This window comes from Microcebus murinus, chromosome 22 (assembly GCF_040939455.1).
Source record: "Microcebus murinus isolate Inina chromosome 22, M.murinus_Inina_mat1.0, whole genome shotgun sequence".
Taxonomy (NCBI): domain Eukaryota; kingdom Metazoa; phylum Chordata; class Mammalia; order Primates; family Cheirogaleidae; genus Microcebus; species Microcebus murinus.
Genome location: NC_134125.1, coordinates 21,565,331 through 21,589,837, shown reverse-complemented (window position 1 = coordinate 21,589,837; position 24,507 = coordinate 21,565,331). Strand labels below are relative to the sequence as shown.

The 24,507-nt window shown below is 40.2% G+C and overlaps 2 protein-coding genes across 3 annotated transcripts in view; one reads left to right on the top strand and one right to left on the bottom strand.

Moving 5' to 3' along the window:
• Positions 1–6,241: 6,241 nt before the first annotated feature.
• TUG1 (taurine up-regulated 1) lies at positions 6,242–15,811 on the bottom strand (the record flags this gene model as incomplete). The annotated part of the gene is made up of 2 exons (XM_075996819.1): positions 6,242–12,912; positions 13,043–15,811. A coding segment is annotated over one exon (468 nt), but the record flags the coding sequence as incomplete, so codon positions are not given.
• A 229-nt stretch (positions 15,812–16,040) lies between these two features.
• The window catches only part of MORC2 (MORC family CW-type zinc finger 2), a 41,655-nt gene continuing 33,188 nt past the window's right edge, over positions 16,041–24,507 (top strand). For both annotated transcript variants that reach the window (XM_012763936.3, XM_012763935.3), the window contains exon 1: positions 16,041–17,359. In XM_012763936.3, coding sequence (XP_012619390.1) covers positions 17,292–17,359 — 68 coding nt within the window. In that variant the 5' untranslated portion in view covers positions 16,041–17,291. The remainder of the gene's footprint in view (positions 17,360–24,507) is intronic.

Below are 24,507 nucleotides of genomic sequence, written 5' to 3'. Positions count from 1 at the left end.
GGGGAGGGGTGGAAACTGATATGCCCCTATCAGAAGAAGTGGGGATGGACGCTGAGCAGACAAAACCAACTGGTGTCCATAGCAATGGGACTCTGGGAGCATAAAGGAAGGCCACTTAGCTAATAACGCAAGGGGCCAATTTATTAATTTATGATGGGAGATATATGGCTGGTTCATGACTCCATTAGTCATCAACCTGGGGCACAACCCTCATTGGTTAAGTCCAGCTAGGGGCAGGTTGATTCAGTAGTATAAAACTAAAACAAATGAAATCAGATGTCCCTAAGAAATATTTCCATCAAACTATTTGTAGGCAGATGAGGCTCAGTCACGAGGGAGAGAAAACCTCCAATACAGATGATGTAGAGAGGTCAGAAATTTGTCTTGTAAATGAAGTCCAGAGGTGAGCAGCTCAGACCTGGGATGGTGACCTGGGATGGTGGCTCCGCAATAATCAGGAACCTAGGCTCCTTCTAACTTGTTGTTCCACCATCAGTCACGCACAGCTCCTCTTCCTTCATGGTCCAGTAGTGACATGCTCAGGTTCCAGCCATCAAGTCCACATTCTAGCCAGCAGGGTGGAGGAGTAAGGAGGATAAAGGCACAGTCCTTTTTAAGGACAAGTCCCAGGAGTTGTTCATGTTCCACTGGCTGAATGTGGCACCCTAATGCATAACCCTTTCTCTGCTGTAGGGAGTGACTTATCCAAAAGTTGAGGACCAGTCACCTGGCACCCGAGCATCTTCAACAGGCAACCCTGGATCTAAAAGATTTAACCAGCTGTTACTTTGTTGCCCTCTTTTTTGATTATCGCTCTTCTATTAGCATATGCTAATTTGAAAAAGTCCAAGCACAATTTAATTGCTTTTTAAATTATATCTAAATTATTTCCCTTAGAGATTTGTAAACTCTTTAAGTCACGTGCTCATAACCAGTGAAACAAGGCCGATATGTATAAAGCACCGAGTTTCTCCAAACCCCTTAATTTCAACCTTAATAGCTTGCTGTGTCTTTCTACTTCTCTTTCATGCTCATTTAGACACATGTGTAGGTTTCTTCCTTATTTTCACAAAAATGGGTAATCATGATACACATTACTCAGTAATTTTCTTTTTGCTTAAGAAATCATAACATGGGGCAGCATGGTGGCTCATGCCTGTAATCCCAGCACTTTGGGAGGCTGAGGTGGGAGGATCACTTAAAGCTAGGAGTTTGAGACCAGCCTGCACAACATAGCAAGACCCTGCCTCTACAAAAAATTAGAAAAACTAGCCAGGTGTGGTGGTGTGTGCCTGTAGTCCCAGCTACTTGGGAGGCTGAAGCAGGAAAATCACTTGAGGCCAGGAGTTTGAGGTTGGAGTGAATAGCCTCAGTAACAGAGCGAGACCTTGTCTCAAAAACAAAACAAAACACAAAAACAACTAATATATAATGGACATGCCACAGGTTGGGAGCTAGAGATCTGACTCACCCTTTTTAACAACTGCATAATACTTCAGAGCATAGCTATTGTACAACTGACTCAACCATTTCCCTTTGATGGACTCTCCAGTTGTTTCCATTTTTCTGCTACTACAGCCCACACTGCAGTAAACTTCTCATACTGATGTCCTTGTATCTTGGCGCTTTTAGTTCTTTGAGACAGTCTTCAAAATAAGGCTACTGGGTTAAAAAGTGTATATTTTAAAAGTTAAATCAACATTGCCAGATTGGCTTCTAAAAAGACTGGAACAATCGACATTCTTAGCAACAATGTACAAAAGTTTTCATTTACCCAAATTCTTACCAGCACTGTAGGTTATTGCTCCTTTAAATTTTTCCATCTGACAGGTGACAAATGGTACCTTTGCTTTGATGTATATCTCACTGACTCACTGATCCTCCTTCATATGCTTATCGAAATGCAGAAGAGCATAATGTCAAAGCACACACTCTAGAGTCAGACTACCTGAATTTGAGTCATAGCTCCATCATCTATTGTGTGACATGGGCAAGTTACTTTATCCCTCTGAACCTGTTTCCTTAGCTGTAAAACAGGGATATTACCTATCTCAAAAATTGTAATGATTAAATGAGATAATAACTGCAATGTGCCTGAAACAATGCCTGGCACTGAGCAAGCACTAAATAAAGAGCGATTATTATTTATCAATTTTTAGGAACTTTCTGTATTAGGGATATTAGTCCTGAATCTGTCACTTATGTTGGAAATATCTCCCCAGTCATCATGTGCCTTTAACAGAACCAAGATCTGTTTTATGTAGTATCATTTCAATTATGGCTTCTAGGTTCGTTTCCTGTTTTGTTTATGAAGATCTCCTATGTCATATGATTATAAAAATAGTCTCCTAAATATTCTTCCAATATTTCATTTTAACACTTACATTTGTAGTACTTTTGGTATTTATTTTTGTAAATGTCGTGAAGTAGGGGTTTGGTTGCTCTCCAGGCATCTTACTGTAGCTCTGTGTCTCACAGTTACACATTCAGATTTACTTTAGAAGACAACTTCATGGAAAGAGATATACAAGAAAATAAATTATTGTATGCACAGTAATAGGGAATTTATAGGGTTGTTCTGAATTACCAATGGGTTTCCATTTTTTTTTTCTTTTAATGGAACTTTCCCCTCCTCTTTTAAAAAATCTGGAATCTTTTTTTAGATGAAGTATTACAGGGAATAAAAATATAACAAAACTGAGCTGTTCCTGTTTGAGGTGGTAAAAAGATGAAGCTTGAGGCATAAGAACCTTGTAAACCAGGAAAAAGTTTTTATTTTATTCTGAAATAAGTATTAAAAGGTTTTAAGCAGAGGAGTGACACAAATCTGTGTATCAAAGACTACTCTAGGTGCTCTGTAGAGAACAGAGGGTGGTAGGACAACAGTAGAGGCAGTGACATCACTAGAAAGGCATCATAATAGTTCTAGCAACAGATAGTGTTCCCTTGGACAAATGTGACGGAAGTGGAGATAATTTTGAGGTATATTTACGTAACACTAAGAGAATGTAATGACTAACAAGGATATCTGGGGAGAGAGGTTTACCAAGAAAGGGAACACTAGAAGAGCAGATTTTGAGGAAAAAATTTCAGGGTGAGTGTTTAATATGTTGGGAGGGAGATACCTGCGTGTTAATCAAGCAAGGGACATCTAGATGACAGGTGGACATTCAGATCTGGAGCTCAGGGAACATATCTGAGCCAAAGACAGGAATCTGGAAGTTATCAACGCACTACAGGAAACCAAAGTCAGGGGAATGGATGAGATTTTTCAGAATCTATAGGGCAAAAAGACTTTTGGCAAAAGAGAGCCACTGATTCAGGTGGCCTTCTCTGACTGTAAGCAACAAAAGCTGTGGCCACAGGGCCTGTTTATTGTTGTACAGGGGATACCTTGTGTAGCCATATGGAACAGCCTGCCCAGTGAGTGTAACTCATTGCAAAGATATGAGGAAGTTCACAAAAATTAGAGAAGCTTAACATTCCAGCAAGTCAGGAAATCTGGGCAACTGAGGGCCTCTCCTATTCCTCTCAGGAACTCTCATGCCTCTGACATGTTATCTTCTGGGCCCACATGGTATGGGGGAGGGGTAGCCTCCCAGAGGAAAGGTGAGGTGCTATTCTCAAAAGGGGGGAAAAAAGATACAAGTTAGACAATGTTCACTATGTGGAGCTGCATCCTTTAACATGAACGATTAAAAAAAATACCTTAACCCCATCTCGGTAACCTGCAACTTACAGATTTATTGGTATATTTAACCATCACCAACACACCCATATGCATTAATGAGATTCTGACATCAGAATGGCTCAGCTCCAATTCTGTTGGGACTAACTGGGATGGAGCTCAAACTTCAGCCATGGAGTAGATGAGGGAGAATGAATGAAGAGAGGAAGAAACAAAAATAAGGCAAGCTAGACATGGGGTAGAGGCTATAGATCTTATTCCTGCAACAGATCACAGGGCTGTGGCTGGTATTTATATCTTCCTCTTTCACTATACATCCCCCTGTGCCCCTCATATAATTTTTAAAAATTCAGTCAAGAATTTTTGACTAACAGGGTGACTCAAACCTTCATTCCTGAGATATGTAGGGATTTGAGGTTCTCTAAGTCTTCTAAATCCTCCCAGATATCAGCACTCTGTAAGTCAGTCTCTTTTCTGTTTAATACCTTAATGCTCACAATAGATCTTAGTAATGTTACAGATGCAACCAGTACGGTAATGTTGCAGTTTGGGGAATCAATGTCCAAATACTAGGTTGCATTTAAGCACAAAGACATTTATTTATCCTGAACACAGAAAGGCTCTGGATTTTATTCTATACCCACAGGTAAATTTCTGGGTTTAAGCTTGTTCTCTTCACTTTAAATTATCCACTGCAATCCAAGAGCCATTCCAACTCAATGGTCTTAGCTTTCTTTATCCACTTCAAATTGTCCTATTGTCAACAACAATCTGGTTCTCCAAATTTTGCCAATAGGCACATGATTCCAAGTATCAATGTGGGATAACACCACTAGCTGTTTTGCCACTACAAACTGCTAATTTTCCCCCATGGGACACAAAGCAAGAGTCATTGTAGCCCTTAACTCAGTCTCAGTGTGCTAATAAATTCCAGATCCTATACATGTTCCTGAGGGTTTGAAGCCTAATATTTAGCTCTCTGGTATCAATTTCTGTAAACCTTCAGTCATTTGGTAACAGCAATAGAAACTCATTTTGGCTGACAAACAGGGAACTTACAAGGAGGACATATGGTAGTCTTTACAATCAAAGGAAAATGTGGATAACCAGGCATAGAGAAAAGGAACCAGGGTATTCGGAGATCTCCTTGCATCAACTCTTTTATGGTTTCTTTGGGATACTATCATCAGAATGATTTAACTCCTATAACTTTGTTTGGTCAACTCTCCTAAGAATCAAAGTCCTGGTGGGAGGGAAATTTTTATAGAAAAACCTTGGATTGCTTAAATCTCAGCCAGGGTGAATGAGGGCAGACTATTGCAATCTCCAGTTCCATGAATACCACACGGAATGGGAAGGAGTAGCTTTCCAAAGGAAAAGTGGGGAATCTATCACTAAAAGAAAGGGGAAGTGATTTGGGGCAGGCCAAAGCAATGGATGTCCACTATACCAACTTAAATGATGACTATACTCAATTTAAATGATGGGGAGAATAGAACCTGCTATGGAGCAGTAACCAGGAAGTTGCTAAGAAAATGAAAAATGTTATAGTGCTCAAGGGAAGAGTGTTTCAAGGTGCTGGTGGGAGTTGTCTGTGCTGCTTAAAGTTCAGATAAGATGCAGGTGTAATGCATTTAACTAAAAGGTCATTATCGACTACTTGTAGTGACTCAGAGTAACTCAAGGACTTTCTTTTTTAAGTGTCTTTTTCCCTTCTCTCTGCCTAATGTGGATACTGCTATAAAGGTCTTAATAGATTAACATCAGTTGAGAACTAGAACATCTTTTATGAACACTAAAACTATATAATTTTGACAATCCAAACAAATCCATTTGAAAGAGATATGCTTTAAAAATTAAGGAACAATTACTGAGTCTGAGTTTTTCAGCCAAGGTGTAGCAATCTGAATTGAGTAATGGATGATGAATATATTTTAATATCCACTAATATAAAGGTATTTTCAATCACTTAACAAAACAGGCTCAGTGTTAAGTAACTTGCCAAGGTCAAACAGTAAGCACTTAAATTTTTAGAATTCTTTATTTTTTAAATAATAAAAGTAATGTGGGTAGTGTAAAATATTCAAATACAGAAATGTATAAAGTTGTAGTCTCATGTAATCTACACTGTTCAAAGAAAGCCATTTATAGACTTTTCTATGCATTTATAAACATAAGCACACATTTTAAAATGAGTTCACATTATATACTTTTCTATCAATATCTTGTTTCACTTAATGTATCATGGCCATTATTCCATGTCCATACACAATAAATGTACTTTATTCATTTTAATATTTAGATTTTCTTATATGGCAGAACCATATCTTATTTAACCCATCCTTTACTGATGGACACTTAGGTTTTCTTCTGTTTTTTTCTACCATGCAAATATTCTCTCAGTTCCTGTCTCATTTCATCTTCCACTTTGGAAAATAATTTCAGTGTGGCCATGACCTCTAGTTTAATAAACGGATGCCAAGTTTCAATGTTGGTAGGTACTACCTTAGTCAGGACTCAGTTTCAAGTAATAGAAACCCAACTCAAAGTAACTTAAGCAAAAAACGGTATTTATTGGTTCACATAACTGAAAAGTCCAGGGGATATACTAGCTTCAGGCACGGTTGGATCCAGGGGCACAAATGTTGTCATCAGGATTCAAGTCTCTCTATATTTTGGCTCTGCTTTCCTCTGCACTGGCTTCATTCTTTGACTGGTTCATTCAATATGGTAGGCCCTGTTGGTTTGAGTTTTTCATTCTACAAAGCTAAAGCACCTCAATAAAGAGAGCTTCTCCTCCTCCACAGTTTAGTAAAACTCCTAGGGTTGAGTATCACTGGACCAACTTGAATCACACAACCATTCCTGAACCAATCACTATGGTCAAGGAGATGGGATTTGCTGATTGATGAGGTCCGAATTACACGAAGCCCAAGGTTGGGTCAGACTCTTCAAACCACGTGGACTAAAAACAGGAAGACGTGGTCCCAAGAAACATCAGCAAGTTCTTACAATGAGATGGAACAGATGCTGGGCAATGAAAAACAACTGATGTCCAGGATAAGATGAGACACAGGAAAAAGCTTAACCTCTGCTCTTGAAGTTGAATGGTAACAGCTGGCATTGTTTCTTCCTTGGTAATAAACGTATTCTTAAGGAAAAACAACAACAACACACACACCATGAGGGATAAGTTTGTCCCGTTCGCAGGAAGTCTGCAGTCCATTTGAATGGAATAACAATCATGTCCAATAGCATACTTTGGATGATACCATAGAGTTTCAACATAAGCAAACTCAGTGATCATGAGTCTGAGAGCCCAACCATCCACTGATGTGAAGCAAGACAACTTCCTTTCACTGGCAAAAAGTTCTGTGAGGTTATTTGAGTCAGTGGTAAATTTTAAGTTCAACAGAAAACTTTTCTTGTGTTCCCTTAAGTCTTTTGCCAAGTTGAACCGGTACATTTCTATGAGTACTGATGAATCAGACTCATCTCTGTATTAACTGTAGAAGAGAGAAATAGACACTGCTTTTGATCTGCTGTGCTCCTTCCACATAGGATAGGTGAGGTCCTAGGTGATGAAAATGATCAAACAGTAGGCAAGCATAGAAGCTCATTCTATACTTAAAATCTTTAAAAAGCTGCTGGTCAAGGAGTGTAAAGCATGGTCACTCCTGTTGTGAACATTATGTCCTGGTGGGGTGAGGTGTGGGTTGCTTCTATTCAAAAATCCTTGGTGGAGTTAGGCACAAGATAGGCTAAAATCGGCTACAGTCTTTTCAAGGTCAGTCTGATTGCGGCAACATGTCAGAAAAGGCAGGCAAGAGCTGAGTCGGGTAAATAAACAAGGTACCTTCAGTAGGGCCAGACATACCAATAGCCAGGCTATGATCTGGAGGAACAGGAAGATTAATAATGCAGCTCTGTAAATTAGTTTTACCCTTGGTACTTCAGGGTTAATCCATAGGGGTTACTCTGGATATAATTTTCCAATCTGAAAGGGCCCGTCAGGTACACCAGCTTTCATTTTTCTGCTCATCTGCCCGAGAACTTTCAGCTCAGGAGGCGGCCATATTCTCAATCCAGACTTGAGGTTCTGTTTAGGAGTCTATGCTACATCTGGGAGCCACAGGGGTCAGCAGAGCCATGTTTGTCAAAGTTGGCCCTACTTTCTTTGGTAATCAGTGTTCACCTTCTGTTAAGTTAGCCCATCTCTGAGAAACATCTTACAAACAAGGCCTCACATTGGTTGAATGGTGCTGCTGAAAGATTTAGATGAGATTTGAGGCATGGAGATAGTAGGCAAACTCCTAGGTTTGTTTTAGGCTTACTGTTTTTCCAATCACCAAGTCTTATATTCAGTGTACATTAAAGACCCTCGAGCAGATGATCATCCTTAAACTCATCTAAGGAGGCAATGACTGGCAGTACAGATCAATGTCTTTTCCTGTAAAGTACAGGAAAAAACAGAGGAAAAAAAAGCCGACAACTTGAAGGTAGAAAATTGAGCTTGCAGGTAATTTCTTCTTTTACAAATAACATTTGTATATATAACCAGGCCAGATTTTAATTTGTTGAAGGTTAGCAGTCTAGAGGAACCAGACCTAGGCCTCATTTGATGACATGTAGAATCAGTCATGTAATTACTATTAGTTTAGAAGATAAGAGACAAGGATATAAAGAAACCATTCCCAATGTTTTACCAGTGCATTCATTAGAGTAGCTCAGGATAGCTGGCCCTTAAATTGACTATGACATAAAGGAATGAGATTTTCTCATGACACACATGAAGTCTCCTTGTTTCAACATGGTCTGAGACTTTATGAATTGAATCCTTCCTGCAGAAACAGGTTGTCTTAATGCCTGAGAGTATCTCATGGCAAGGAATGAAGTCGGCGACTCTGAATCAGTGTAAAACGACAGTATTGAGACAGATGTGATTCCACTGTAACATCCACAAGGACAGAGGCTCTTGAGTCTACTAGCAAAATCTTTAGCTGCAGTCTTTGTAGATTTTTTTTTTCAAGTCAGTCAATGTTTCCAGCAAAAATGTAGGCAATAAACTATTTTAAATGCCAGAGCAAGTAACCACTCATGGCCTGTCCAAAGAGTCTGCCTCCAACTATGCCTACCACCTATAGTTGATGGCATCAGACATCAAAAGACTCATCTTAAAAAAACATCTCTTACTGGCTAGAAGAAATTTTCCAATGGTTACACTTTAAATCACATTTATGAGATGGGATGGTCCAAGATTGTCTCTTAAGGATCAGCTGTTACATGTAGTTAGAGCTGAGTAGTCATAATACTGGTGAATAGGCAGATATGCCACTGAAGGAGGATTTTTTTGGGACTTTTGTTTAAGGTTACGAGCTCATTTATCTTGGAAATGATAGAAAAACTGAAAACAAAACTCCCCAAGCAACAGTGTAACTGCCACTAGTTGAGTAATACAGTGACTTGTAGTTTGAAAAGATGAGTGATAAACAGGTACTGAACCCCTTTGGGAAATGTTGGCAGCATATGAATTCTGCTTTCATAGTTAATGGCTATCTCTTGCACATGAAGTAGAGTACCATGGCTGATGAGAGCTCAAATGTACAGGTTGGTCTAATATAGCCTCAATAAGTCACCACCTTCAATACCAGCTTGCTGGCAATTCTGGTATCCACGGAGAATCAAGACTTCAAAATCATGTACTTCAAATACCACTAGAACATCTTGTTTGTGAATGAAGTTGGTTAAGGGGGTTTGTCAGTGTAGGGTGCACAGAACTGCTCTCTGGCTACATCCGATTCCAGTCACTGGAAGTCCATCTGGGGTGGAGGGCTGTTGATCTAGGTTCACTTGACACCACTTTCAGCCCATATGACTATTTTGGGGGGCAAAGACATGCCCATCTTTCACTTTTCTAAGTTTGCACACAGTATTCCTAACAATATTCAGCATTGACTGAACATGGATTGTGTTGAGTGGAGGTACAGAAAAAGATCAGAATGTCATTTAGGTCAAACATATTGCTGTCTAGGGCAGTGGTTTTCAAACTGTGTTCTGAAGAGTTCTAGGTGTTGCAAGGAAGTCCCCTTAGGTGTCACCATGGTAGTAAAGGAAGATGCTGTGGCAGGCTTCAGGCCCCTATGCCTGCTTCACTGCTTCATCCAGAGCAGCTTCATTTTTTACTCTGGGCTTCCACATAATTTTCATTCAAAGGGCTTCACGGCCACAAAGCCTTTGGAAAACCATTGATCTAAGAATAAGTTGTTCACAAAATGCTGAAATACAAAAAATAGGTCACAGAAACCAGAAACTGTGTGAGCAAAGCCTGTGGTAAGCCAAGATATTCATTCTTTCCCTAATGTGGGCCACATTACAGGTTGATGAAGTTAAAGGTCAAGTCTGTTATAAATTCTGCTTGCCTGCAGTTGGGCTTATAAATGACTATTAGAGAACAAGGCTAATGATTTTAAGTTGCAATAGCACTGGGGTTTTCTGCATACATCTGCAAAATGCATCCATTTCTTTGTAAATACTACTCCAAGAAGTTCATGGCTAGATGACTTCTCAAGTATTGGTAGGATCTTAATGGGCCACAACTCAAAAGTCTAAGACAGTATTTCCTTCTCACCCCTTCCTTCCCCTTCTCTCTATTCTCCTCCTCTCTTCCTTTCCCAATCTCCTTACCCACTTGAGATGCAATACCCTTGAACTAAGTTTATGGTACATTTCTAGGGACAGAGAAGTATATTGCTAACTGTCATGGAACTCACCCAATTTTCCCCTTCCCATGTATCCCCACAAATCTCCTATAGATTCCCTTGACAGAAAATAAAGGTAATGGTCAAAAGGCAGGACTCTCAGATGGTAGAGACATACTAATTCAAGCAGTTAATGACAAAGTCATTAATGACAAAGTATGAGAAAAGGGGGTCATAAAAATGCTCTGTTTATTATGAGGTCTCCAGGGCAAACTGTTGGCAATCAGGAAGCACTGGCTATACTGCTGATATACTTTCTGCATCTCATTAAAAGGAAGATGCAAAAGTAGCACTATGTTTGATTAAACTTAGAGGACACACTGGGTTAAAAAGCTAAATAGGGCTTTTGGCTGTAAGTCTTAATGCATTACACTGAATTATAGACTGGGGGAAGGGACACATCTTACAGTATTTTACTACTTTATTAGACAACAGAAGCTCTCTATATATGACATATATACATATGTATATATACACTGTACTGCTCTAAAAAAAACAAAAAACAAAAAAACAGATGGCTCATGTTGTGTAAATATTAGTTTGAGGATAGAGATAGTGTCCAGAAGTATCAGTAAGACTTAGAAAAAGAACAAAGATCCCTAGTTAATTAGGCCATCCATCTTTGGGAAGACCATGAAAACAGACAAAAGATCTAAAAGCAGCTTTGTGTTTCATGTTGGGCACCCTTGTCAGAATACATGCATTTCTGACTGGACAATCTACCATGAGGAGACAGTATGCTCCTAAATCTTAGGGATATGCCATGGGATATGGCTCTAGGTGCAGTTATCACATAATTACACTTATAACATCCTGTGTGACTGGGGCACCTGATAGGGAACCCCAGGAATATTTCCAGTTTCCCAATCTCCAGCCATTTTTAACACTGGGTAAAGTGGAAGCTAAGTTAATTCCAAGAAAAGCACTGGACTGGGAGTCAGAAGGCCTGGCCTCTACCACTTTGTAGCTGTGACACCTTGGAAAACTGCTTAACCTTTTGAATTTCCATTCCCTCATTTGCAAAAAGTGATTATAATTAAGAGATAAATGTATGTAAAGGTGCTTTGAAACTGTAAAGTGCTATATAAACAGAGGGGATTACTATAAAGGTTCTACCTTGATGTATCAAGAGGCCTTTTCTGACATCTGATTGGAGCCTTGTGAGATGCTGTTAGGTAAAGGGATTCCTTGGTAGAGTTTCTTACATTTGTGTGAAAAGTCCTGATTCCTGAGTAATCCCAAAGATGATGCTATGAGTTCACTGTGCCTTTGTTTTGATCCCATTGGGTTGGATATGAGAATATCTGCTTTCTCATTCAGGTGACTATACATTTGAAGTAGAAAAAGAACAGGGTCCAGTGACCTTGATGGTATCCTAGATAGTTCATGAACTTCATCATTTGCAATTGTGGGGTATAGCCCAATGCTGTTCTCATGTTGCTTTTCTTCAGATAGCATTAATAACTAAAAATCCCCTGGTCCAAATTTATTGTGTCTCTCTGAAGGCTTTAATTGAAGAAATGAAATGCACACTCATAGAACAAACTAGGTCTTTGTTGTGATAAAATAGCTTCAGCTGTTTGGCTCAAGGACTCTGACTTCACTACAAAGGGCTGTGCTGGGTAGAACAGGACAGGAGTGGAGGTAAAAGGCCACATCATAATGGCTGAATGTCTCTTGGGTCACAGTGGTCCACTGGAATGGTATCTTCTTCAGTAGTAAGGTGGTAGGAATCACCATGGGCAAAAATCCAGGTACCAGATCTGTAGGCTGATGGAATAGCAGAAGGAAGGTAGTCAGAAGGTCCAGGTGAACACTCAGCAATCAGGAGGCACAGGACTAGAAGGGGCAGTGACAAATCAAGTGAGATAACAAATGCACAGAATTACAAAACACATGACTTTAACACTGGGGTAGGCCAGCTTTCAGCATATCAGCTGCCTGATGGGTACTAATTCTTGACAAACCTGGCAATCATCGACATTAATGAATGAATCAAAACAAAAAGCAAACAACCTTCACCCCACAAAGAAAAACACAAAAGCCTTATTATCAGCGACTGTTAATCGGAACAGAAAGAGTTCTTTGGCAAAGACTGTCTCTCAACTTCTGAGAACAAACTATCTCAGGAAAGCAGCAAACAGTAACTATTCCAAGCCTCATACCTTGGGGGAGTAATCTGATTATATTTAGGCTGCTGGGCATTAGTTGGCGTGGAGAGGAAGTGGCTCCACAAGTGGTACAAAAAGAATTGAGATTTTAAGTTTATGTACCAACAATAAAGTAAAAGAGATATTGCCTTTCTTCATTTTCCAATGTGGTCTTCAAATTGTCTCCTTGTAAAAGCAGCCCTTAACTTTCACTTTAACAAGATTCCATCTTGAGTAGGAGAGAATAAGGCGTTGCATTCTTCTGTAGGTAATACCCCATTCAACATATCAGTTTCTCTTTATGCTTGAGGGCTCCCTAGATGTTTAAAATTTAGAATTAAAAAATAGCAAAACAAGAAATAAAGGCAGAAACATAGCCCATATCTAGTGACTTTTCTAATTAAGAGAAATTTTAGTTATCACACAGCAATTAACCAAACACTTACTGAGTGCTTATTCTGAGATAGCCTGCCCTCTATACTCCTCCTTTCTAATAAATGCTTCATCATAGGTGGTGGTATGTGTGGGCAAAGATGCATTAAACAAGGCCCTTGTTTTCAAGGAGTTTGCTATCTGCAAAAAGAGCAAATGCAGGTAAATATTTTACAAGATTTTGTATACCAGGATAAAGATATATATCATAAAACTTAAAGAAGTTCATTTCTGCCTAAAGTCAGGAAATTCACAGAAAACAGAGCATCTGAGTTGAATACTGAGGAAATGGCAGAGTTTTCGCAGGTGAACAACCAGAGGAGGGCATTTACTAGAGTACAGGACAGAGTATGAACGAAAGTGCAGAGATGACAAAAGAATAATGCATGTTGGAAAATGACAAGTACCGTAATTCACTTTGGATGAAGCATCCTCAATTTGCACTGAGGATCTAGACAAAAACTCATGTCTTCTAATTCCCAGTAACAGCGCTGGTGGCAGTGCTTGCTCAGTCGTTGCCTTTCTTCTCACAGCAAGGTCAACAGTCCCAAAATTGAAAAATAAAAAATAATCTACCTCCAGTGTTCCTGCCACATCCTGACAAGCTCTTTCAGGTTTCAGGTCCAGTTCTTGAAAATTTAGAAATCTGGAGTCCATAGCTGCAGCTACAATGAAAGACATCTGCTCGAACTATTGCAGAACACTGTAGTGAAACATTTTTCAACCTTCAATCCTGGACATACTGTTTTAACAAAGAATTTCAAGCTTTGAGTTCCAGTTGTCTTCTGCCTCTTTTCTTCAGAGGAAAGCATCTTATCACCACAGTCTTAAGATTCTTTTGAGGTACATCCAGATTTACTTATAAAAGAGCTAAAAGACCAACACATTTTTCTTCAAAACAGTCATTTCTCTGGAAGTGAGATTATTTGTCTCTGCTCTTTAGGTAAAAGGAATAGTCAACTGATTTTTTCAGACATTTGAATGAAATAGTATAATTGGCTAACATCTAATCAGACAAAATACACTTAAAATGTGTTTGTGTTCACTTGCTTAGAGCTGTACCACTTGGTAAGCACCACTCCACAAAATGAAAATGTTTGAAATCCAACTGTTCAAACATTTTTAGTGCTTGCTGGATAATGGCCTGGAATTTGATAAAAGCAGCTGACAATTAACAAAGAAGCAAAACCTGGCATTTTGGCCATCTTAGTATCACAATTGCAAGCAATTTGAATACAAGGCAGGCTAGGAAAAAGTTAAGCTTTGAATCACTTCCAAATCTACCGATTTTGAGGTTCTGCAGGAGATCTAACAAAACTCTCCAGACAATGTTAACCTTCAGTTAATAAAAAACCCCAAACATCTTCAGGAATTGCAAGCCTGGTTCAGTCTGTTCCAGTGAGCCCACTTGCTAAAAATCCACACACACCATTAATTAGCTAGGCTTGGCAGCACCATTTAAAAATAAGCCTTTTCACTACCAACCATACAGACTAGGAATAAAAAGTAGGAGCAAGTAATGGATGGCAACCATGGTTGTGGAAAATGGTCAAAGAGTCAAAAACGTAGTCAGGCACCAGTACAAGCAGCACAAAACAAAGAGTTGCTGGGCCAAAGATTAAATAAGCTTCTTGATACTACAGAACACATCCACGTCTAATTGTAGCTGCTTTATACTGGGTGCCATTGTACCATATGCATCAGCCACCCTTCAGGCACCCCACGGTGAAAGGGAATTCAAAGTAGAAGCCAAGCAGGGGAGTGTGGTTACCCCGAATATCCATTATGCATAGAAACAGCTCACATATCCCAGGGACTCAAACAGGGGCTTCAAATTGGTTGTGAAGGGTCCCAAATGACATCTAGGCCTCAGTTTCCTCCCTGTGGCATAAAATAATCATGTGTCACATCCCCCACTGAAAACTTGCTAGCGATAGATCATCATTCCGCAAAACTAACCATTCCCACAAATTTCTGCATACAATTTCAGGGAGTTTGAGAACCTCTAACTCCAATCCAAGGTTTTCAGGTTCAAATGCAAGAACTGGATAATTGTTAAATTGTCTTACAACTCAAAAAACATCACAAACAATAATCATCCTTTACGTACACCAACGCTTTGTAGTTTACAAAGCGCTTTCAATTCCACACACATTGACAGGCAGAGGAGGAAACTGAGGCGCAGACAAATTACAGGGTGACTTGCCTAAGGTCACTCGGCCAGCTGGTGGCTAGGCCCGGAGGCAAACTCAGGTCTTTCGACTCTGGAGCTCTTCTCCCCTCCCCGGAGCTGCCGCCAGAGCTCCCGCCCCTCACTAAGGCGGCATGAGGAGAAAAAGGCAAAGTAGAAAGCCCACCACCAACCATCCTCCGGCCCCCTCCTGGCCCCCCAACTGGGTCCGTGCAGGCCCGGAAGGGTGGCGCCAGGCCTCCAGGCCGGCGCCGGCCACCCCCGCTTCCCCTGCCGCGCCAAATCCCGCTGCCGCCGCCGCCTCCCCCGGAGCGGGGCGGAGCAACTGCCCCCCACCACCGACCACCCGGACGACTCCTCGTCGAATCGCAAACGCATAGGCCGCCGCCCGAGTTCTGCGTACGAGAAGAAAGACGCGGCGCGAGCGCCAACGGCCACCGGGCGCGCGCCGCGGCGGCCGGGCCTGCGCCCCAAGAGCTGGATGCCAGAGCAGGAGAAAGAGCCGCCAACCGATCGCTCGATCGACCGCGCGCCCACTCCTTCGCCCTACCAGACCGGGGAGGGGGGGAGGACGCGCCAGGGCTTCTTCGAGTTAGGGGCCTGACTCCCCGGCGACGAGACAAGATGGCTCCTCCGGTCCGCGCTGCAGCTACCGTCCGGACTGCGTCGCTCGGCCCGCCCCCGGTACTGTTTCTTTAAATGGCGGAGAGGGTCAGGAAAGCAGGAAGAGAGGTGCGCGCTCTCACGTGACAGGGGCGGGACCGGCCAACCAAGATCCGGTCACGTGGGGACACGCTGCCCGCCAATCAGGAGGCGGTGCATCAGGGCAGGGGCGGGAGGAGCTGCGGCTTTGTGATTGGCGGAATGCGCCGCGGAGGCCTCAGGGGTTTGGGGCGTCGGGGAGTGAGCTAGGTGGACTGGGCTGAGTGCACCAGCGGAGACAAAGCAGTGGCCGTGGTGGCTGTGGCTGCTGTGGCGGCGGCGGCAGAGCATCGTTAAACACCGAGTTTTGCGGAGCTGAGTCCTGACATCATCTCGTTTAGCGCGCGCGCCTGCGCGCGCGGGCGGCGGCGGCGGCGGCGGCAGCACATGGTTCCAAGAGCGCGCTGCGGTTGTTGGGTTCCAATTCCTTGGGGAGGGACAAAGGCAGCTGTGAGCTCCGGGCAACGCCCGGTTGGGTGGCGCGCTCGCCGCTGCCCTCGTTCGGGTCCTTGAAAACTGGGACTAACTTCTCTCCGCGAGGAGCAGGCCACGGGACCGAGGCCGGGGAAGGGCCTGAGAGGCTAAGGCCGCTGTCTGAGGGAAGTGGGGGAGGGGCGCGGGCCGCCTGAGGTAATTTGGGCGGGTCGATTGTGAGGCGTTTCAGGGGCCAGTGTGAGGTAATTTGACCCACCACCCTGAGGAAATTGGGGCGGGACAGCAAGCTGGGTTGGGTCGGGCTTTGAAAAAAATCGTCAGCGCCTGGGAGTTTTTTCACCTGGGTGGTGGTGAAGCTGGAACCAGCGCCATATGCACTCCACGGACACCTTGGTCACCGATTTAGGCTCTATTTAAGGAACCTCGCAGCACTGGTGGTGAAGATACAGGTGCTTGTTTCGTTTTCTGACAGAAGTAGGTAAATTTCCGGTTTGGTAAGTTTCCGGATTGGTAAATTTCTTGAAGAGGAAATTTGGGGGAATAAAAAAGTCTCGAAGAAAATGAAGATGGAGCAGTAATAAACCGCCGACTCAAGGACCCTCTACTCCAAGACCATCCACATTCGACTCAGATTTTCCGGATTGAGCTTTCGCAACTTAACGTTAAAAGCTCCTTAGGACTGCAGGTTTATGAGATCAGTGAAATAGTTCCAAAATATTACGTCATAGTCATTGAGAAGAAAAAAAGAAGAAATCAATTGTAATTTTAAACATCTCTTTAAATATCTTGGATAGATACTAGGTAATCTTTCTTAAGTGTCATTAAGGAGTACAGACTTATTAAACCTTTACTGGAAAGAATTCTGGAAAAACCATTCCATTGTAAGGTTATATTTCCCAGTTAGTGGGTAAAAGACTGGAGACCTCCTTGCAGTTATGGCTTTCACAAATTACAGCAGTCTGAATCGAGCTCAGCTAACCTTTGAATATCTGCATACAAATTCGTAAGTATCCTATAGGTGCCACCGAGGTCACCAATAACTCATTCCTTGATAATACGGAAACCCTTTCCCCAGAAAATTTTGCTTTTTTACTTTTTGGGATGTATCACAGGAGTGAAATGTGTCACTGGATGTCGAGCTCTTTATTGAAGAACTGAGATCAGTGAAATAGTTGTTGCTAATCCAGAAGAAACTGATTTTCATTTATTGGACCAAAATTTTCTAAATGCAAACTTTAGTTATTTGAAGTCAATATATTGAGTTGTTTCATTCAAGTATTTGATAGGAATCCAACAAATTCTGCTCTATTGGATCGCCAGAAGTTGGACTATTCTAGTATCAACTGTTTCTCCTTTCTAGTGAGGACAGCCCAAACATTTGGGTTTATAACAAGTGTTTACTTTCTAACAAGGCAAAAAAGGAATGAAGACATTTAAATGACAACTTGCGAGAAGAATTTTTTTTTTCCCAGCAAATAGTTGGCTTTGTCTTCCTGGGAAATTGTTCCCTTCAGCCCATATAGTTTGTATATACTAAGCAGGAAATGGCAATTTGTTTAAACCCTTGATTTAGATAGTCTTTCCCCCAAATTTCCGCAGAAACATATGGTGGTCAGGGTTCTTGAGTTCATGAAGACATCACCATAACTCCAGGTTGGTCTGGAATGTTTCATGGTTAATCTTTGTGCCCACTCTCTTTGGAAGTTATCTAGTGGGGTCAAAACTACTTTTGTGTTTTAATACATTCACCTGTTACTTTTGAGATGAAGGTAAGTTTTCTACGATTTTAGTACCTTGGAGAGGTGATGACCAGCTAGATGAACGGTTCAGAGTTATCTAAAAACCACCTTCAGAGTTGAGAGTATAGACTTCAGGTGTCCAGTAATAGCAGTGCAATGATTTTTAGCTTTTTATAGAAAAGAGAACATGTAATTTGTGATTCCATAATGTCTTTAATATTTTGCTGTTTTCCTATCAAGGAAATACAAATTTTCTGAGTAGTGAAGTAAATTGCCAAATAACAAGAACTTTATTTTATTTTGTTTTGTTTAGGAAGCTTATTATTGAGCTACAGAATTTTAGAGAAGTTACTGCAGAGATCATATAAATGAATTCTCACACATGCATGATGGACCTGAAACCCAGTTAGATGAGGTTACCAATGTAAGATTACACAGCTAGTTGATGGGACAAACTGTTGGGCAAAATCTATAGTGTCCTTGGTATTTGAATATCCATGTTAAAAAGTACTGTTTTTAACATGAACAGCAGTTTTTAACATGAAGGCCACTCGATGTTCATGAATGTGTTCGATAAATAGTTATCTCAGTTCTGAGTTTTGGAATGACAGTGCAAATCTGGAATTGTGGATTTTATGATAATCTTAGAAGACTATGAACTGGATTTCAGAATCCGAGATCTTGTTCCAGCTTCACCAAAGGCTTTATGTGATCATAAAATAGTAGTAAAAGTTAATTGCTTCATGCCTGTCACTGTTGTGAACATTGTCTAAAATAATCTTTACAGCAACCCTATGGGGTAAGGATTATTCCTATTTTTCATATGAGGAAACTGAGGCTCACAGAGATTAAGTTACGTGTTAATAGTTATGTAGCTGCTAAGTGGCAGGATTAAGGTGCCAAGACAAAAAGGTTTATCTGGCCCCAGTGGTTAGTTCTTAACCATTAGGCATTGCTGACTCTAGTCAGTTTTATTTTCAAGGGCCTATTTGTCTATAAAGCAAAGGGTTTACTTTCCACTTTAAAGTCTTCAATTTTATTTCAGTCTCTAATTTGAAGATTCTGGGATATTTCTCCCTCCTTTTATTTTTGAGACAGAGTCTCACTTTGTTGCCCAGGCTAGAATAAGTGCCGTGGCATCAGCCTAGCTCACAGCAACCTCAAAACTCCTGGGCTCAAGCAATCCTCCTGCCTCAGCCTCCAGAGTAACTGGGACTACAGGCATGCGCCACCATGTCCGGCTAATTTTTTCTCTATATATTAAGTTTCCAATTAATTTCTATTTATAGTAGAGACAGAGTCTCACTCTTGCTCAGGCTGGTTTCGAACTTCTGACCTCGAGTGATCCGCCTGCCTCGGCCTCCCAGAGTGCTAAGATTAGAGGCATGAGCCACCGCACCCGGCCTCCTTTTTTTTTCTTTTGGTGTTTTATAGCTTGTTAATGATAGTTATGTAGGCAGTGTCAAGGAAAAGAAGCAAACTTCAGTTAATTCCCTTGTTGAAGTTGGAGAATTTTCTGTGACTCGGACTTACCCATGTTGAACATGAATGTTTGAGGTTTGGAGTATCATTTTGGAAGCCCTGGGATTTCTTATCTGGATCACAACTTTGACATTTCAAGTTGTTCTACTCTTTAGTGTGTTTAGTCTTACCAGAAGAAAGTATGAACCCTAGAACACCAAGTTAAATTTTTTGCTTGTAACTAATTTTTTTTTTTTTTTTGAGACACAGTCTTGCTTTGTTGCCCAGGCTAGAGTGAGTGCCATGGCTCGCTCACAGCAACCTCAAACTCCTGGACTCAAGCAATCCTACTGCCTCAGCCTCCCAAGTAGCTAGGGCTACAGGCATGTGCCACCATGCCCGGCTAATTTTTTTTTCTATATATATTAGTTGGTCAATTAATTTCTTTTTTTTATTATTTTTTAAATTTTTTACTTCATATTCTATAGCAATGGCCAATTAATTTCTTTCTATTTTGTAGTAGAGATGGGGGTTTTGCTCTTGCTCAGGCTGGTTTCGAACTCCTGACATTGAGCGATCCACTTGCCTCGGCCTCCCAGAGTGCTAGGATTACAGGTGTGAGCCACCGCGCCCGGCCGCTTGTAACTAATTTTAAGAGATTTCTTTATCGTGGTGACCTGATTAGAAGTTCAGTTTTAGAGAAAACATTTTTAAATTTTCACATGTGACTTGTAACATACAGTGATGGAAAATGAACCATCTCTGTGTTACATGGTTCAGTAAGTCACCTTCAGAGAAGGTAGGAGTTGTCTTATAGTACCTTCTCCTTTGTTCTGTTAAAATTTTTTTTTTTTTTTTTTTTTTTTTTTTTTCCTGAAGAAAGTCAGCAGGTATGTTCTGTTAAAATTTTTAAAACACAAGACCATTGTAGAGTGTCTGGTAGCTACAATCTTGCCATATTTTGAATTATGAAAGAAATGGCCCTTGTTTACCTCTCATTTAATATAGACTTACAAGCAGAACCCAGACTAGAAAGTTGGAAATCTGTGTGGTGAAGTGAAAAGACTGTGCTTGGGAGCCAGCCAAACCTGTGTTTGACTATTTCCTCTCTGTGCCCTTGGGCTGGTCAGCTTCTTGATCCTCAAGTTTCTTCGTCTGTAAAATGGGACTAATCTGAAAGCGTGTATGAGAATTACGTAAAATAGTGTTTATAAAGTTCTTAGCTCATACATGGTATACAGTAAACATGTAGGTGGTGATTGTTCTTTTTGTGATATTAGTTTATGTAAATCAAAGTTGGTCAGTGTGTGGCAACTTGATGTTTGGTGCTAGTGGTCAGGCAGATAAATTGTTAGTGAGTTCTGGAACATCTGTTGGAGTCAGTGAACATCTGTACTGAACTACTTTTGTATGTGGTTTGTGGTAACTATTGATGGTTATTCTCTTGATTATCAGTGTTGAGGCTTAAAACAGTCCTGGGAAATTCTCATGGTAACCTAAGAGTCCTAAACAAATTTCTTTTAATACTGGTTGTTAGTATGAGATGATAAAAATTAGGGTTTTTAAATAAAAGGAGTTTTATGCTGTTAATTCTCTTTGCTGATGGGTTTTGTGACTGGTATTCCAGATGCAATAGTGGTGGTGATATTCCTTTAGCATAAGATGCATATCTTAAGTCACTTCACTGCTAATTGGTCTGATAGAGCAGGATGTTTAGTATGAGATGCCTACTGTTTATGCCTGTTCTTTTTGGCACCTTTAATAACTTACTGTCTTGGCCATATGGTATTTTGGGGTTGTTTTATCTGTATGTGAAGTGAATGTAGAGGAACCTGTTAACTCCGACACAAGACTTTTAAGCCTGTTGAAATGTAGGTTCACACACTAAATGTATTAAATCCATTTGAATATAAATGGTTGCTCCAGAATTTCTCAGCGTTATTTTCTAGCAATTAAAGTAATTAACTATTGTCAATATATCCAGGAACTCAAAAGAAGCTATCACTATATGATGGGCTTGTGGATAATCTATTGGTTTCAATTGGGCTGAATATAAATAGGAAGACCATTTCCCTCACATAACAAGCTAATTTACACGTGAATTTGTTGCTGGAAATGCTGAGCTGAAAAACCATTTCTGGTGTGGCACTGTGGTATAAAAGCTACAAACTGTTGAAAGTGGACGGGTTTGTTAAAAATCTTTGTCTTTGGCCAGGTGCGGTGGCTCACACCTGTAATGCTAGCACTCTGGGAGGCCAAGGTGGGAGGATCGTCAGAGCTCAGGAGTTCAAGACCAGCCTGGGCAAGAGTGAGACCTGTCTCTACTAAAAACAGAAATAATTAGCTTGGAACTACTAAAAATGGAAAAAATAGCCGGTCATAGTGGTACTTGCCTGTAGTCCCAGCTACTAGAAAAGCTGAGGCAAGTGGATTGCTTGAACCCAGGAGTTTGTGGTTGCTGTTAGATAGCCTGATCCATGGCACTCTAGCTTGGGCAACAGAGCAAGACTGTCTCAAAAAAAAAAAAAAAAAAAAAAAACCCAAACCTTTTCCCATATGGTAGATCTTTCTTGGATCACAGGCAAAGAATCTTTAGGTCTTAAAGAAAAAAATTCTTTTGATTTTTATCTATTCTGTCTCAAATGCTAGCTAGCAATAAGTACACTTCTTGGAATATTATTTGGGAAAAAAGAGAACTTACACAATTGGTATGTTTTTGATTCTTATAATTTTAAGAAGTGTTTAGAACCCTGACTTTCTAGTATCTGGAAGATCCATCAATCAGTTGGAGGTTTGGAGAAGATTCCAAATATTGTCTCTGACCTTAGCAACAGTAGTCACAAAAGGCCCCTATTGTGATGTGTACTGCCATCACAAAAGTACCCATTAACTACATTTTAAAGTTATCTGTTAGCTGAAATATAATATGTGTGGAACAGCATTGATACTGTGTGGAACAATGAATACCATTTGGAATTTTTTTTTTTAGATTCTAAATGTATAAGACACATTTCTAAACATCGTATAGAAAGCAATGAAAACTTAGCCAGAGGTGCTCTGTGCTTGCCCTTTTGAGATCTGCTTATTGACTTCTTATGTCTCATTTTCATGTGGAGCAATCAGAAATATGTATTGCTGAGAAGCAGTTGCTATTTCTATTTTTGGTTTCCTCATACAAGAAAAAAGCAAAGGGCATCAGAATTAGTTTTCCAGCTTACTCAGATTCACTATTCTCACTACCAAAGACCAGAAACTTACTTATTCTGAAGTTAGTGCATTCTGATGCAAGTTATGGTCTTATTCTTAAAGTTGTGCTCTTGTTTTTTCCCTAGGAGCTGTATGTCTGATTTTCCTTGATGTACATTAAAGTACAAATTCATGTTGAAATGAGAAGTATTGTAATAAAATTAGTTATTTTAATATTACTATATAACAATCCTCCAAGTTAAAAAAATTTTAGAGTATAGAAAACTAATTCACTTTGTAAGTTTCTAAGTCACCTGTAAGTCAGGAAAATGACTGGTTGAAAGCTTGAGAACAAATGTCAGATTTGCTTTTAACTAACCTACATTACCTTCAACAAGTCAATTTATTTTTCTAGTTTACTTCCCCCTATTTCTTTAGTGGAGTAATTTACAGAATACATTTTTGTTTATTCAAGTGATAATTTGAAGAATTTAAAGTGATAATCCTAGAGACTTAAATATTTTTATTAATTAAAGATATGGCTATTTTATGTAAAAATTTGACTCTTCCATGTAAAATAATTAATTGGATTTTAGCCAGAAGAATTTGAGTTTTGTTTCTAGATGAATTGATGATAAAAATTTCTTTTTGTTACAATATATTTATTGGTTGTATATAAGAATGCTTTTGGATTAGCAACAGATACATTCACTGATCTTATGGGGAAAAGTTCTTCCTACAATTCTAAGAACTGGTAGTTTTATTTAATTCAAAATTTGCATTTGTAAAAATTTGACGAGTTAACTTGAGGAGGAAAAACCAGTGTTCCAGGACAGTTCAGTTGTATTTATTTTATAAACAAATCTTTTACAATTTGTTTAAAACAATATGGTAAGTGATCAGAGATCCCTGGATGCTGGTTATTTAATATTGATATGTTTCATTTAAAATTTTTCAGTTTGGTTATTGGTTGAACTTTTTATTCAAAAATCAGTTATAAATTGGATATTTTTGAAACATTGATGGGTTAATGATTTTGTATTTACTCAAAAGTCAAGCTGGCTGGGCGTGGTTGCTCACGCCTGTAATCCTAGCACTCTGGGAGGCTGAGATGGGAGGATCACTTGAGGTCAGGAGTTTAAGACTGAGCAACAGAGATCTTGTCTCTACCAAAAATAGAAAATGTTAGGTGTGGTGGCTTACACCTGTAGTCTCAGCTACTCAGGAGGCTGAGGCAAGAGGATTGCTTGAGCCCAGGAATTTGAGGTTGCAGTGAGCTATGATCCTGCAGCTGTACTCCAGCCTGGGCAACAGAGTGAGACCCTGTCTCAAAAAAAAAAGGAAAAAGAAAAATCAAGCTAGTTTTTGTTTTTGTTTTTGTTTTTTTGGTAATGTGGACTATTATGGAAAATACAGAGAGTGTAAATGGAGCATGCTCAATGGATAACTTGTTAGCCTTTTGCTTTACCGGTACCTGTGTGTGATCTATCAGTGAAAAAAGGAAATTCAAACACTGTTGTGCAATTTATAAGCAAAAATAATTCATTCAAAAGAGGGAGAGAAAGGAGAGAATAACCCATTTCTTGACTTTCTCACATTTTGCCTAAAAACAGAAATTTCCTCTACATTAAAGAGAGGACTCCAAGACTGTCTTGAACAATTCCTTCTGGGAGCACAAGAGCTTCGTGTGGTTTCTTAGGGCTTGTGTTAAAGTTAACCCCTTTGAGGAGGGGAGCCAGTGATGGTCATCTCCTCTGGGAGGTTG